General features: G+C 49.7%; 7 protein-coding genes across 7 annotated transcripts; 6 read left to right on the forward strand and 1 right to left on the reverse strand.

Moving 5' to 3' along the window:
• Nucleotides 1-146: 146 nt before the first annotated feature.
• On the forward strand, nucleotides 147-1,531 carry N7443_002692 (fungal specific transcription factor domain-containing protein; the record flags this gene model as incomplete). The annotated part of the gene is made up of 2 exons (XM_056882748.1): nucleotides 147-236; nucleotides 293-1,531. 2 exons carry the CDS (start codon nucleotides 147-149, stop codon nucleotides 1,529-1,531), a joined length of 1,329 nt encoding a protein of 442 aa, XP_056744589.1.
• Nucleotides 1,532-1,957: 426 nt separating this feature from the next.
• On the forward strand, nucleotides 1,958-2,260 carry N7443_002693 (uncharacterized protein; the record flags this gene model as incomplete). Its single annotated transcript, XM_056882749.1, has 1 exon — nucleotides 1,958-2,260. One exon carries the CDS (start codon nucleotides 1,958-1,960, stop codon nucleotides 2,258-2,260), a length of 303 nt encoding a protein of 100 aa, XP_056744590.1.
• A 419-nt stretch (nucleotides 2,261-2,679) lies between these two features.
• N7443_002694 (arrestin C-terminal domain-containing protein) lies at nucleotides 2,680-4,176 on the forward strand (the record flags this gene model as incomplete). Its single annotated transcript, XM_056882750.1, has 4 exons — nucleotides 2,680-2,723; nucleotides 3,007-3,316; nucleotides 3,371-3,817; nucleotides 3,877-4,176. The coding sequence occupies 4 exons, from the start codon at nucleotides 2,680-2,682 to the stop codon at nucleotides 4,174-4,176; spliced, it is 1,101 nt and encodes a 366-aa protein (XP_056744591.1).
• Nucleotides 4,177-4,438: 262 nt separating this feature from the next.
• On the reverse strand, nucleotides 4,439-6,235 carry N7443_002695 (lanthionine synthetase C family protein; the record flags this gene model as incomplete). The annotated part of the gene is made up of 4 exons (XM_056882751.1): nucleotides 4,439-5,244; nucleotides 5,304-5,317; nucleotides 5,374-5,947; nucleotides 6,052-6,235. 4 exons carry the CDS (start codon nucleotides 6,233-6,235, stop codon nucleotides 4,439-4,441), a joined length of 1,578 nt encoding a protein of 525 aa, XP_056744592.1.
• A 647-nt stretch (nucleotides 6,236-6,882) lies between these two features.
• Nucleotides 6,883-8,484, forward strand: N7443_002696 (putative histone acetyltransferase Spt10; the record flags this gene model as incomplete). Its single annotated transcript, XM_056882752.1, has 2 exons — nucleotides 6,883-7,380; nucleotides 7,432-8,484. The coding sequence occupies 2 exons, from the start codon at nucleotides 6,883-6,885 to the stop codon at nucleotides 8,482-8,484; spliced, it is 1,551 nt and encodes a 516-aa protein (XP_056744593.1).
• A 395-nt stretch (nucleotides 8,485-8,879) lies between these two features.
• N7443_002697 (chaperonin-containing T-complex subunit CCT7) lies at nucleotides 8,880-10,901 on the forward strand (the record flags this gene model as incomplete). The annotated part of the gene is made up of 6 exons (XM_056882753.1): nucleotides 8,880-8,925; nucleotides 9,001-9,167; nucleotides 9,242-9,578; nucleotides 9,646-10,018; nucleotides 10,077-10,738; nucleotides 10,798-10,901. 6 exons carry the CDS (start codon nucleotides 8,880-8,882, stop codon nucleotides 10,899-10,901), a joined length of 1,689 nt encoding a protein of 562 aa, XP_056744594.1.
• A 1,771-nt stretch (nucleotides 10,902-12,672) lies between these two features.
• N7443_002698 (Metacaspase-1) lies at nucleotides 12,673-14,084 on the forward strand (the record flags this gene model as incomplete). Its single annotated transcript, XM_056882754.1, has 4 exons — nucleotides 12,673-12,828; nucleotides 12,887-12,959; nucleotides 13,014-13,997; nucleotides 14,059-14,084. 4 exons carry the CDS (start codon nucleotides 12,673-12,675, stop codon nucleotides 14,082-14,084), a joined length of 1,239 nt encoding a protein of 412 aa, XP_056744595.1.
• Nucleotides 14,085-15,537: the final 1,453 nt, after the last annotated feature.

Below are 15,537 nucleotides of genomic sequence, written 5' to 3' on the forward strand. Positions count from 1 at the left end.
AGTAAATCCGGACTTTCCTCAATCAAGGCGGCAGATGATACGCGGAGTTTCCGCTTTAGGATATTCACCGCTCAGTGGCGTCACCTTTCTTTCTTGCCGCGCGGGACTTCCTTCATTGATCCCTATACATACCTAGATATTGACTGATGGAGTTGACTTTCTTGGTTAGTCGTGATGGGAAGAATCTCAAGCGAAGACAGTCACGGGGCGCGTGTGCCTGTTGCCGCCGAAAAAAGGTACCGTCGTTCCAAACGGCGTTAACTATGGCCAAAGGGGAAACTGACAAGCTTAGAAACGATGTTACCACAACGACCCTAAATTGCAAGCATCCACACAGACCCAATTACTGAGCACGTCGGATGCAGCGGATGACTCGGTTGCCAATCAAGAAGGCGTAGAGCGAGATCCAGCGACAACAGGCACAGCTACAGTACTGCAAGACGAACGACCGCAAGCTACTCGAGTTGGAGAAGTTGATGAGCAAACACTCAATAATCCTGGCATTCCTAGTGTGCCTGCATCCACAGAAGAAGATGAAGAAGGAGAAGATTCAAGTTCTCGTCAGTTCGCGTGCGACTCGAATCCTGTTGTGACCTTTTTGGAAGAGGAAGGGTCAAGATTGGAAAGAGGTCGATCACACAGAGGAGACGTGGGAGGATGGTTTCGCTATGAGAACGCCACTTCACATAGAGAAGAGCCCTGTGGCTCTTCAATAACGACACAGAGTCGGCCACAAGGGCCGGAAATTGCCGGTCTAGTGCCCTCGAAAAATGATCAAGAGGCATTGATGAACATTTACTTTCGTCGCATACATCCTATACTGCCACTCTTGGATGAGACCGATATCCGCGCTAGCTTCCAAGAAAATACGCTGTCTCCTCGCCTTATCCAGTCGATCTGCCTTGTTGCATCGAAGGACCGAAGTGCGGCACCTTTCTTACGGTTTGGCCAAGATCTAGCCGTTCTCACAGTCGAGAAATTCAGCAACATCCTCTACCAAGTTATTATACAGAATATGACGAGAAAGGCTGAAAGAAAAAGGGTGACCGCGATACAGATTCTAGCACTGTTGTCCCTCCACGAATGGAGACCCACTGGATATGAAGATTGCTCTTTGCACTTGATGCAAGCCATCCATCATGCTCAGACAATAGGCCTGCACTTAGTAAGGCCTGGCGACCAACAGTCTTCAACTTCACTAAAAGCTTTGTTTTGGTGTTTGTGGAGCCTAGACAGATGGAATGCTGCCATGAATGGAAGACCAGTAATGATTCATGACCGGGACATAGGCCAGAAAGTAGATGACGTTCTTCCGATATTTAAATCACCATTTCGCACATGGCTTCGCCTTACTGACAAGCTTGGCGAGGTAATTCGATTCTACCGACCAATCGTGGATGGTATTGATGAACAGGAGCTTGATATTCCAAGCTTCGCGGAGCTTGTTGATGGCTCCAACGCGTGGGACACTCCCCTAGATTTACTCGGTATTGAGAAACTTTTTCAAATTAAAGACGAGAATCTTGACTGACAGTGAAAAGAAACCCTAGATATTCTTTACCACGGAGTTGTTATTCTTTCAACATACTCAAAAAGATTGCAAGGTCGCTCACGACCGAGGATGGCCATCATCCGTCAAAGCCATTCAATCTTCACGATTGCATCACTCATTCGCAAGCAAGATATACAAGATTTTCTCCCTGTGCCCATGGCAGCCTATGTCCTATCACTTGCCTTCTCGATTACATATAAACAGATGAGAGAAGAAAACTTACCCAGTGCGCGGCAAACAGCGAAAGAGCACCTTCACTTGTTTCATCAATGTCTCAAGACCTTAGGTTCAACGTGGTGGTCAGCTTCTATAATGGCCCGCTTGGGAAATCGTGTGTTGAGTGACACCCAGTGTGGAAGTAAACTAGAACAATCTATTGATCAAAGACGATCAAGCTCCCGGGACATGTCAACACGTTCAATCTCTCATCAGACTCTTCCAGATGTCCACCATATGTCGCACTCCGGCATCGGCCTTCCGCAAGCTTTGGAAGAAAATGAAGGGACAAGCATGAATGTGAACTCAGTCGATCACCACAATATCGGATCAGACCTTTCGACCAATTTCCACGGTCTCCTTGACAGCCCTGATATGATGGGCGGCAACATTGAGAATTTTGACATGTTCTTTGATAATTTCCCCGATATCAACGTTCCCAGGTCTGCCGGTGATCAATCATTCTGGGATTTTGAGATGCTCGACTCCTGACCTAAGCTTAACCTATTGGTCACATGTACACACTCTGGTGTCTTAGGAATTACAATCAATTATTCATATTTCCCCATAGATCAATGGTTTTATAGAAGCCGTTCTGCTGCAGTCTTCTTAGAGGCCGGTTGCCTAAAAGATTATGCCACTAAGTCGTTCTCCACAGACTCATGTATGCGAAAATTGAATGTCGGGAGCCTCAGTTTTAGGGTTCTGGCCGCTCTTCTGAGAGAATTCTCAGCGCGACTACACCGGATCAGCCTAACCTATTAAGGAAAGTCCGACAAAACTTCGAATTGGCGACTCCAAGAAGTGGCCTACTTAAGAGGATGCACGGAAAAATCGCTCTAGAATATTTCTAGCAAGATATCGAGTCAACATTTGAAAGTACAATTCCCTTCGCTCTTACAATCCCAACGATGTTCAGCAAGTTCACTAAAAACATTTCAAACTACGATTTAAGGTATGATTACCCGCAATACCTATATAGGTAACCGATAATCTTTTGCTCAAAGGCTCTAACTTCCTTTGTCTTTCTCTCGGCTATCAGACTCGATCGTTCATGCATATTCATTTCAACAGAGTATGGTGTGGAGCCTGACTCGTCTATAACCGGAAGGTTCTCATTCAGCCTATCACAACCCACTTTGATAAAAAGTATTGAGGTGAGGGTGCAGGGAATGTTAGAAATGTGAGGCGACCTGGGAATTCAAATTGCAAGGATACCAGATATCTAATACTCACAGACCTCGTGACGAATTCTTGATATCAAATGTCCGTCGACAAATCACCTTTGAAAGAAGGCAACCTATAGCTGCATCGAAAACCCTCAATTCATTTACATTACCGACCGGGAACTATGAGTTCCCCTTCAAGATATGTATAGGTAGCTCTGCTACCGAGACTATCACAGGGATCAATCATGAGTATCATTCCTACAAGGTGCAGGGCGTCATAGAGCGCCGCTTCGGCAAAGACTTTGTCGTCTCACAGCCCATTAGAGTCTACAAATACTTGGGGCTTGAGACTAATCATCCATGGCCAAGCTTTCCTGAGGTAGGTGCTGGCTTCTTTCTCACCACTTTGATCATAACAACTCAAACTATGTAGTCTATCGAAAACCAGCGGGATGAGAATATCCACTACAACATTTCAATCCCCGATCGGAATATCCCCTTCGGCTCCAGTTTCCCGGTGGAATTTTGGCTTACGCCATTGTCAAAAGACATACAGCTAGCAGCGATTGAAATCCAAGTTCTTGAGAGACACAGCCTCAGAATTGAGGCAACCGCTGCAGAGTCAGTACGAAGTAATGTTCATTTTTTGACCTCGAGAAGAACCTACGTTGTCTTTAGTGAGAGGCATGATCTCACGGTCGAGAACTATGAGACGCCAAACCCGGAATTTTCGGACGTTGAGTGGCGCATTACAAAGCCTGTTCATCTACCTCTGTCGATGGACGCTTGCTCACAGTCAATTCGACTAGAAATTATCAAAATTGCGCACGTTTTGACCACTACAATTGAACTGCGAACTCTGGAAGGGTGTATATCGACAGTAAGTTAGCAAAAAGGAATCATCGGCGAGTATGAAAGCAGGAACTTACTTCAAATCAGATTACGGAATCCATTCCGTTTGATATTTTCATGTCCCCTGATGTTGTTGGGGAAAATGGAGCTGTCCATGGCCAAGATATCGAGCAGTCTCAAAGCAAGAACATTCCTCCTCCTCCCTACGGAGCCCATACCATGGATCTCGCGGTACAAGATTCCTTGGAAGGCCGAGGAGATAGTGTTTACGGGAATCAAACAACAACAGGTATAAACATTGGGCAGCTTCCGGACGAACAAAATCATACCTGCCAAGTCTTGGAAAATGTGCCCAGCTACGAAAGCGATGTTTGTATGGTCACTTGACTTCGTGGAAATGTATTGTCTCTGCCTCTCTATGGTTGTTGGCCCATAATTTTTACGAGTGCTGTACTTATATTCTAGCTTTGGATCATGTTAAGAAACTCTTGAGATGGAGAAGCAATGGGTGTGCTATTCCCGACATTGAGATACCGAGCTTTTTGAGCTTTTAAATTTACTAAATTTATTCCGAAAACAAGTTCCCCGAATTGGAAAGCATAGTATATAGGCTCTTATTATCGAGTTCAAAAATTATTTGCAGGTCAGTCTAGAGAAGACCATGAGCTCCGTTCCCGCCAATTAAAGGGAAACCAAGAGTGCGAGAAGTCGCTTCTTGGAAAATGCTGTCTTCTGTCAGCCCCGAAGAGTTGGCGTTAGTTCCCCGACAATACTCTGCACTGCGCAATCTCGCCTGTAGCACCGCGCATGTTTCAGCCCACGCACAGACATTACCGGCAAGGCCTTCAAACAGTGAGTATGGGTCGTCGGGCATGCGATAGTCTCTGTCAGTGTTTTCCGGCGCCGTGTTATACGGCCGCGTCTCGCGCGAATGCAGCATGAAAGCCAGGGCCCTCGAGAGGAAGTAGTCCGGAGTGAGCTTTTTGCCCAGATGTCCTTCTGGGAGGCTTGAATCATGGGGCAGATCGAGGTTATCACAACGAGCTGAGTTAATAACCTGTGCGTGGTACTGGAAGGCGTCGTGGAGCATGAGCCAGGGCCACCCGTTGCCGGAAATGCCATGGCATAGACTGCCTCCCTTTGATAGGATACCCTCTTCCCAGACACGATCGGTGGCTAAGTCGATGGCCTGGTCCCACTCTGGGCTCCAGTATTTGCGCGTCAGAGCCTCGTTCTTCAATGCAGTTGCAAGGAGGATGAGAATTCCAGGGCTTCCATGACATAGCTGGACAAGCTTAGACTTTCGCGCGGATCCGAAAGGGGGAAGTGCCATCGGAAGATGGCCGTTACTTGAAATAGTAAACCTTGAGAGAGCAGTGATAGTTTTCCCAATCACAGGAAGGTGTTCTTCAAGTTCCTCAGGTTTGCATGCAAGCAGGAGGGGTAGAATTCCGGCTATGATCGAGAGTATTGTTAGCAATTTTCAGGTCTAATCGACTCCGCGGATAACTCACTGGCTCCGTGGACCCTGACACATTTGTTAGCACTGTTTTCTTCCTTGTTGGGGTGTAACGAGCTACTCACGCTCCAAAGCAGTAGTGTCCTTCCATCCAGGCATACATCAGAGGGTGTGCATCCTGATCTCCATTTTTCTGAATGTAATCTTTCGAGCCTTGTCGACCTGCGTCGATAATGACTCGCAGCAACTCGGGGATCTTGTTTAATACCGAGGAAAGAGCTTTCTGAGTCTCATCATCAAATTCATGAGCTCGCACATTTAGTAGAACCCATAAGAGACCCGCACGCCCATACAACATCTCGTCACCACCCATGTTGCGGTCATCATGAGGAACAAGGGGCCCATTCTTCAGAGCTAGATTTGTGGCATCATCAAGGCAGGTGATATCCTTTTGCGAAAGACTAGGCTTTGCATCAGTCTGCCAATTCGCATTTGCCACGACAGAAAGAATGCGGAGAGTCACAGCCGCTATGGGTGAGAACGATCCCGCGGGGGACAATCGAGACGGTGTCAGAGCGATGTCTGGGAAGTCCGAGGGAATCCTTTGGAGAGCATGCTGACGATAGTCTGGAGAAGGCTCTCTTCCGTCCGCTAGCACAGCGGATTGGTAGTCGAGACGTAAGAAAGCAAGAGCGACTCCTGCCAGGAACTGTTAGATTGGTTGTTCACCCCGTATCGGTCCATTGCAGCCACCAGATCGGGTATGCACAAGGGATCGGGAAATCTGGATATAGTTTCCGTACCAGGAAAATGTTTAAACATGCCCCCAACAGTCCATTTGTCAGGAATTGGTTCATTTCCATGGATCAACTCGGCTCCATTGCGCACGGCAATACGAAGCTCTTGAAGCGACTCGGCGAGCGAATGCGTGTTGATTGTAAGAGGACTCAAGTGGTTTTCATAGAATTGTGGGCGTTCATCGGCCATTTTATATACGTAAGTATAAGTTTGTGAAGCGATAGAGCAATAATAACCCTTAAATGACGTGCTAGAGATGAAAAGTGATTGGAAGCCTGGGGAGAGGGACGAAGCTCAGCTCGAACCCCTCCAAACCAGCTGGGGCTTCAGGTAATAACCATCTCGTCATGGGTCCCGCGCTAGTTCGTGATGGCGCGAACAAATGGTGGTGATTTATTGGGCTCCACCAGCGAGATTGGAGAGAACAGAACGAACCCGCAGAGTCGTGCAGAGGTACAAGTGGGGCATTTGATGATCGTAACAAAGAAATTTATGCCTGTAGTGTCAGGCACCAATATGCACACCTGAGGCACTAGGATGAGTCATCAAGGACAGTGGCTTCCCGACTTTGCGTTGCAGCCATTCCGGACTCGAGAATACCCACGCGGTCCTCGAAGTGCAAAAAGGCTTCTAGAAGAAGTACAGAATGTCAGTGACCTGGTCCCCTGTTGCCCTCCCTAGATGAAGTACATCGAGGAACTCTCTATAGCCATGGCTTTCGTGGTGCTTTCTATTGCCGCCTCGTCGTCGCTTGGTTTTTCCATAAAGAAGCAATGAAAGGTACCGGACTAATATGGCAAACAGTCCCGTGATCAGGGCCGCTGCACAATCCCAACATGTCTGAGGTCCAACATGAAGTTGACCCCGTTGCGACGGGCCCGGAGGTGGACTATCCTCTGGTACTGGCTCCGCGACAGGTCACTCTTCGTGACCGATCGACCGTGGCGACGCTGGTTCCCTTCACCTCAGCGGAGGATGTGCCCCGGCCACTTCTCAAGTATCTCTCCGATCAATTTAATAAAGAAATTGAAAAGGGTGATACTTATGCTATGACCGAGCCTATCCCTCTGGCTCAGTTTGGGCGGTACTGGTTCTCCAACTTTGGCGTAGTCATGCTGCTCGGTGAGATACAGAGTGCAGAGCAGACGCATACAATGGATCGAGCCGGAGCAAATTGGACCAAGATCTGTCTCGGTGGCTTCCACATTCGACCCAATTACCCGGGTCGTAGTAGCCATGTCTGCAACGGCACCTTCATAGTCACAGATGCGGCTCGAAACAAAGGTGTAGGTCGGTTGATGGGTGAAGCTTATTTGGAATGGTCCCCTCGGCTAGTGAGTACCCTGTGATCATTTGAAAATACGGCATCTGATAAATGATTTTAGGGATATACATACGCTGTCTTCAATTTGGTATATGAGTCCAATGTTGCCTCCTGTCGCCTATGGGATTCTCTTGGCTTCAAGCGGATTGGTAGGGTCCCCGGCGGAGGCAGCATCAAGTCTCAACCTGGAGTGTTTGTGGATGCAATCATTTACGGACGAGGACTCAGCTTAGATGGCGAGGACTCTGTCTCACAAGATCGATTCGAGAAAATTCGTTACTATCTGAAGCACTCCAAATATCCTCGGGGGGCCGATCGAGCCGAGAAGAGTCGACTTCGCAGTGCAGCCACGCACTATAAACTCATCGGCGGAGAGGATGGCGAGACGGAGAAACTGATGCTCAAGGATAAAGAAGTTGTTTCCGATCCTCAGCAGCAATATGAAATTGCACAGGAGGTTCACCTGAAGCAGCACGCTGGAATCAACAAGACCACTGCTGCCATTGCGGTCAAATACCATTGGGTTCGAATCAAAGAAACAGTTAATCGGGTCATCCGTGACTGTCCTCAATGCAAGGAAACTCTCAAGGTGCCGCCGATCCCAGGAACCAAAGATGATGACCAGTCGGTCTCAGTCGAGGAATCCGATATGATCGAAGATCCCATGGAACAGCACTCGACAGAGACCGATGTCTCTCAAGCCATGGATGAAGCGTCCGACGAGTCCCCGAATCACAATCCCTTTATGAACCCATCAATTCCTGCCACTGTCCCTGGGAATGTACATCCCATGGCGAACTTCACACCGATGCCCCTGGACCCTCAGATGATGGCTCAGCAGCAGCTCCGACGCTATCAACAGCAGCAAAATGCCATGGCTGGGATATTTCCACCAGGATCCCACAATATGAACTTGACGAATTTTGACGATGCGATGCGCTATCACACTGCCAACAATGCCTATCAAATGATGGTTGATGATGGTTCCGACCCCTTTCGACAGGAGGTGCTTGGGCTGATGAACCCTCCTTCGCACGATCTGCAACATGATGCAGAGCTACTCGCTAAGTACGAGTACGGTAGTCCATCGGATGGTAATTATGATTTTACTTGAACGGTTCTCATGAATCTGGCGTTGCATGACTGGTTGGTTTTCGGGTACCTCTATTTTTATACGTGTAACCTTCAGTGGAAGGTCGAAAATGGCTATTAACTCATCAACTGCATAGCCTCTGCATCAGGTCACAATATCATTCTGCATGAATTATTTTGCCCATAGTTTTGCAGTTTTCTGTCCGTAGAGTAATTAAAGCCAAGGAGTGATTCTGGTGACTGTGTTGTGTGGTCACCGCCTTGGGGCTACGGGGGGTTTTGAGGGGGAACAGAAGCTCTGGGAAATTTTGGCGGTCGAAGATCAGCGAACCCCTCCGACTTCCCCTAAAGACCTGGACCATATCCATTCTTTCGCTTTTCTATTGAAACGGTTCCGGTCTCTTTCTCAAATTCACCATGGCCTTCGCCGGCCAAACACCCACGATTGTCGTGCTGAAGGAGGGTCCGTGTTTCTTCCCCCGGGCAATTTAGTGGGATTCATCTGGAAGTGCTGACCATTGTCGCTTTCGACCTACAGGCACCGACGCTTCTCAAGGCAAGGGTCAGATCATCTCCAACATCAACGCATGTGTTGCCGTTCAGTCGACCGTCAAGAGCACCCTGGGCCCGTACGGTGGTGACCTCCTGCTTGTTGACTCCAACGGTAGAACGACCATTACCAACGATGGAGCTACTGTGATGAAGGTAGGAGACGCTACGGATATCTACGGGTGATGTTTTTTTTGGACACAGATTCTGACTTTTTGTGTGTTTGATAGCTTCTCGATATTGTGCACCCCGCCGCCCGCATTCTCACGGACATCGCCCGATCCCAAGATGCCGAAGTCGGTGACGGAACAACCTCGGTGGTCGTCCTGGCCGGTGAGATTCTCAAGGAGGTGCGAGACCTCGTCGATCAGGGTGTGAGCTCGCAGACCATCATTAAGGGACTGCGGAGAGCCAGCGCCATGGCCGTCAACAAGGTGAAGGAAATTGCGGTGGACATGGTCGAATCGGCAGAGAACGAGGACAAGAAGATTGAGACGTTGCGGCGGTTAGCCGCTACGGCCATGAACAGCAAGCTCATCAAGCGGAATTCGGACTTCTTCACAAAGAGTGAGCACTTGCCGGGTTTACATGACGCCTGGATTTGTGTGGAGTGGCTAACAGGATGGTTCTCTAGTGGTTGTCGATGCCGTCCTTTCCTTGGATCAGGATGATCTCAATGAGAAGTTGATCGGTGTGAAGAAGATTACCGGTGGTGGCCTCCAGGACTCCCTTTTCGTCAACGGTGTCGCTTTCAAGAAGACTTTCTCCTACGCCGGTTTTGAGCAGCAGCCCAAGCACTTCAAGGACCCGAACATCGTTTGCTTGAACGTCGAGCTGGAGTTGAAGAGCGAGAAGGACAACGCGGAGGTTCGTGTGGAGCAGGTCTCTGAGTACCAGGCCATCGTCGACGCGGAATGGCAGATCATCTTTAACAAGCTTGAGGCGATCTACAACACTGGCGCGAAGGTTGTACTGAGCAAGCTGCCGATTGGTGATCTTGCTACTCAGTATGTTTCCCCTTTGAGTGTGAATGTATCACAAACATGCTAACAACTTCCCCCAAAGGTACTTTGCGGACCGTGACATCTTCTGTGCCGGCCGCGTTGCGTCCGACGACATGGACCGTGTGTGCCAGGCCACCGGTGCTGCCACCCAGTCAACCTGCAGTGACATCCAGGAGCGCCACTTGGGTACCTGCGGCGCGTTCGAAGAGAAACAGATCGGTGGAGAGCGCTTCAACCTCTTCTCCGAGTGCCCTGGTGCCAAGACCTGCACTCTTGTCCTGCGTGGTGGTGCTGAGCAGTTTATTGCTGAGGTGGAGCGCAGTCTGCACGACGCTATTATGATCGTCAAGCGTGCCCTCCGCAACACCACCATCGTTGCTGGTGGAGGTGCCACTGAGATGGAGCTGTCCAGCCACCTGCACGGCTTTGCCGACCGCAACGTGCCTCACAAGCAGCAGGCCGTGGTCAAGGCATTTGCCAAGGCTCTGGAGGTTATCCCCCGCCAGCTTTGCGACAACGCCGGCTTCGATGCTACCGACATTCTGAACCGCCTGCGTGTGGAGCACCGCAAGGGCAATGTCTGGGCCGGTGTCGACTTTGACAACGAGGGTGTCCGCGATAACATGGTTGCTTTCGTGTGGGAGCCCAGTCTGGTTAAGGTCAATGCCATTCAGGCTGCCGTTGAGGCTGCTTGCCTGATCTTGAGTGTGGACGAGACGATCAGTAAGTGACTTCTTGCTCTTCCCCCCCCCCCCGATTCTTGACTAACGCATCATTCACAGAGAACGAGGAGTCGGCTCAGCCCGGCGCTCCCCAGCGCGGTCTTCCTCCGGGTGCTGCCCAGCGGGCTCTTCGGGGCCGCGGCCGCGGCATGCCCCGTCGCTGATAGACGAGTTAATGCCACGAGAAGATGACGGTCTACTAGACCCTATCCCCAAAAAAGCATCAAAAAAGGGAGGCTTCTAATGAATCGAGCCCCGCAGAGGTGAAATGGAAATGGGTTCGTGCCCAACTGTGGTCTGTGCGATACTGTATGGGGAAGAAATAGAAGAGTTGTAGACATACTTGGATACTTCGAGGTCGTCTCCTTGAGTACATAGGTCGCAATACGTATCGTATTTTCTTTATATTTGGTGGGTGAGCTTTCCTACTTTAGGTGCCGCCGCCTGAGAGCCGCTCATTCAGTAAATTTCAGTCTAGGCTTAGGCTCACAATACTGCTTGGTGCCATAAGGTAATAGATCAATAATGCCTCACGCGACGCATCCTTTGATAGAGATAGAGGAATATTCGAATATTGCGAGCCGGCATTCGCTGAGTTTGCACACATGAAGTTTCTTGGGGTTGACTAGGACCATTTAGAAAAACTTCCTGGCCATGCGAAAGAATGCCGTCTTGTAATTGCCAAGTCCAATGGGCATAGGCTAGACGGTATCTTGGACATGAGTCACGTCCTCGAACTCGCAGTGCACAATTCTCTCGATCCATTCTCCCACAGGCGGCCCTGGTATGAATGGAAGACTGCTGTGACCAAGACCAAGTAGTAGATATATTACATGTCCTTTTATTTATGTTTACTTTAATTACTATTGTAGTACTCTGACGTTGGAAGATACAAAAACCTCCAGGAAACAACCTATCTGGATGCAAAATGTGTATATTGCCAAGTATACATACGAAATCCAGAGAGCGGTCCCAGCTGCTTATGTAATGTTCACCGATTCGAACAGACACTTCCAATGGTTTAACCCTTTTAACTGTGCAGATGTATGTATTGTATGAGCATACCTAGACAGGCACCTAGACAGGCCATCTTTGTCTAAGCACCGAGCTCACCAAATACATAGGCCATCACGACAGATTTTCAGCTGCTACTTGGATTAACCTAGACGTCATCCGCGAATGGATCCCTGGGCCGCTAAGGTTAGAAGCCCCGCCCCTATTGAATCTAAGGCGCATATGCAGTTCCGTTGTGACCTATAGGCTCATCTTGTGGAACAAGCTGGAAATCCCCAGGCTAGTAGTCCACGTCGGGATAAAAATCAGAAACTAGAAGATTATGCAACAAGCCAAGGCCTGAACCCACACTAGTCGCTGGGCGGGTCTTGGGTCGCGGGCTACAGGGATGCACACTCGGGGCTGCCGAAGGCGAGTCGATGCATGTCAGATATAAGATGTGAGACGCGGCCTTCGAATTTTGGACTTTGCGCTTTCCCTTTTCTTTTGCGCCCAAACTCCGCCATATAGGGATCGTCAATGTAAGTGGCAAGTTCCGAGGTTTGCGGTCGATCGCAGTTCGTGCTTTCAGGTTCCTGCATTTCGGTTGATTTCCGTTCATTTCATTTCACATCTGTTCCGGTTATTCTTCATCTGAATTTTCTCGCTCTGATCCTAGGCTTTGGTGGTTCCAAAGTTGAGACTTGGCAGGGCTTCCAATCTGGTTCTGTTTTGCTTCCGATCGCCTTCTCCACTCCCCGTGTTTCTTGAGGTTCCCCTCTCTCCAGCTTCCTTTCTTTCTTTCTTTCCCTCAAGTGATGTCTTATTACCCGCCCTATTCGGGCGCTCCGGGGTATCCCCCACCCCAGCAATCTTCCCAGCAGTACGCGCATGCTTGGCCATTTTCCCTGGTTGAGACTAATGAGCTCTTGTCCTAGACCGATGCATCACCACCAACAGCCTTCGTACGGCGGCTATCCCGGCCAGTCGTACCATCAGCAGCAACCTCAGCAACCCCAGAACCCCTACGGTTACAGCCACTCTCCTCAACCGCCTCAGCAGCCTTACGGATCCCCGGCCCCGCCTCATGGTTACAATGTACGTCGTGATGAACACGGGAAGTAGCAGGAAGCTAACTCGTACTGTTCGTGTTCAGCAAGGACCTCCGCCGCCTGGATATCAACAGATGCCCACGGGTCAGGCAGTATATGGTGGCGGCCGTCAGCCAGGTTCGCATCACCACTGTAAACGCCTCGAACACACGCGCTGACACGTTTACATAGGGAACTACGGTCCCCAGCATGGTGGCGGCGGCGGCCACCCGGCCGCTCCGCCGACTGCCCCAGTTTCGTTCGGACAAGGCGCTCCGCAGGGTTATAGCTTCCAGTACTCGCGCTGTACCGGTAAGAGAAAGGCGCTGTTGATCGGAATCAACTATTTCGGCCAGAAGGGTCAGCTCCGCGGATGTATCAATGATGTCAAGAACATGTCGGGCTACCTGAACCAGAACTTCGGATATGCGCGTGAGGACATGGTCATTTTGACCGACGACCAGCAGAACCCCATGAGCCAACCGACCAAGGCGAACATCCTCCGCGCCATGCATTGGCTGGTCAAAGATTCACAGCCGAACGACTCGCTCTTCTTCCACTACTCCGGCCACGGTGGTCAGACACCTGACCTGGATGGCGACGAAGATGATGGATACGACGAAGTCATTTACCCCGTGGATTTCCGTGTTGCTGGCCACATTGTCGACGACGAGATGCACCGAATCATGGTTCAGTCGCTGCGCCCCGGTGTGCGTCTGACCGCGATCTTCGACTCCTGTCACTCTGGTTCCGCCCTTGACCTCCCCTATATCTACTCCACTTCTGGTGTGCTCAAGGAGCCCAACCTGGCCAAGGAAGCTGGCCAGGGTCTTCTCGGTGTGGTGTCGGCGTACGCGCGTGGCGATATGGGTGGCATGGTGTCCACCGCCATGGGATTCCTGAAGAAGGCTACCAAGGGCGACGAGGCCTACGAGCGGACATTAAAGACCAAGACCAGCCCCGCAGATGTTATAATGTGGTCTGGTAGCAAGGACGATCAAACCAGTCAGGATGCCCAGATTGCCGGCCAAGCTACCGGTGCTATGTCATGGGCCTTCATCGCTGCTCTCCGGAAGAACCCTCAGCAGAGTTACGTCCAGTTACTGAACAGCATCCGTGATGAGTTGTCATCCAAGTATACTCAAAAGCCGCAGTTGAGCTGCAGTCACCCTCTGGGTAAGTTTATCTCTGGGTCAATCTTTTTTCAACTCGTTCCCCGCTGACTTTAGCCATGCAGACACGAACCTTCTCTATGTGATGTAGATCGTAATTGATAGCGATGGCCCAGGAGAGATAAGTCTCCTATTTTGAGAAACGTTGCCTTTTTTTTTTTTTTTTTTTTTTGGCTAGTAACGACTTGCTCTCCGTATGTAATTTCATCCCTCGGTGTCCGTGATAACCCGACTTGCACCTTGTGATTTATCTTTATGAACATGTGATTATTTGAAGTCTATCTACTTTTCTCTGCTATTTGCCACCCATAAGCTGGTGACGACAGTCCTGGGAGTTTCTGACATAGGAAAGAATCGAATGGGTGCGGAATAGAATCTGTTGGTATTCCCCATTAGTGGAAGAGGAGCGAGGGAGTGCAATCGAATTTCCGAGCAGAGTGACATCTTCATATGCCATTTTCTCGCATCAATGGTTTCCAACCGATTCTTGTTTGCAACCTTTGAAAGCACCAAAATATCACGATAACCAACATCCCTCTGTCCATTGTCTGATTACCGCTTCGATGTTGACAAAAGGCCCTTGCTACCTAGCCTCCGGCACGATGCACTTATATTCCGAGCTTCGTTCAATCTACCAGCAGCTCGAAAAGCAAATCATGGTGAGGTGTGAAGGCCCCGAAAATGTTTGGACCCATGAGCGTCGATATTGAGATGAGCATGGAAGTATCTTCGAGTACGGATGATGGTACCGTGCCACTGATGCCATTTTCTCGGACATAAGACACTTCCCCTCGTTCTGGGAACATGATCCCCTGCGCCTCTGCCGTTCGACCCGTCATGTTCCCATAACATTAGCCGGTATGCTGAAAACCAATTCTTGCGTGCCCACTACGTGTTCCTCACCTGATGTGTTGTATTTCAGCGCAAGCGGACAGGAGCATCTGGATGGGCCCGCGAAAAAAGCTTCTAGTTCCTAGAGAGTTGTATACTCAACTCTACCTTCTGGAGCCTCGGCCACTCGTCGACGAAAGACTTTCATAGGTAACATTGACCAGAGTTGCAGTCACAGTGCAATGAAGGGGGGGGATTGGAGTAGAAAGTGCGGGATTTGTAGTTTTTGCAAATCCCGTCGATCATTGACATCACGCATAGTTTGAACTAGATCCAGCAAGTGAGGCCCGCACTGCGAAGCTATCGTGAAGTGGGATGAACCGGTAGTGGCGGCTTAATTGACCCGAACTATGAAAGACCCACATTCGACGAATGCAGCCCTGATGTCTATTTTCCGAGACTCGGTCAAACCTATGACGGAGCTTGTAGATCTGTTGAGACGATAGCTGGTTGTAAGGATAGATATTGGATGTTATATCTTTGCATGTCGCCAGCTGCTACGTGCCCGTCTCTCCTCATCCCTCAGTCCCAACCTATTTCCTGCACCTCTTGCTCGCCCGGCTCTTCGCCAAGTATGTTCCTCAAACCTACCTAGGTAATTTACTTTGACAGAGAAACCAATGGACTAACATCACTATCCATAGGGTCTCCAC

The sequence above is a fragment of the Penicillium atrosanguineum genome (genome assembly GCF_028827265.1).
Source record: "Penicillium atrosanguineum strain IBT 20685 chromosome Unknown utg000002l_segment0_segment0, whole genome shotgun sequence".
Classification (NCBI taxonomy): domain Eukaryota; kingdom Fungi; phylum Ascomycota; class Eurotiomycetes; order Eurotiales; family Aspergillaceae; genus Penicillium; species Penicillium atrosanguineum.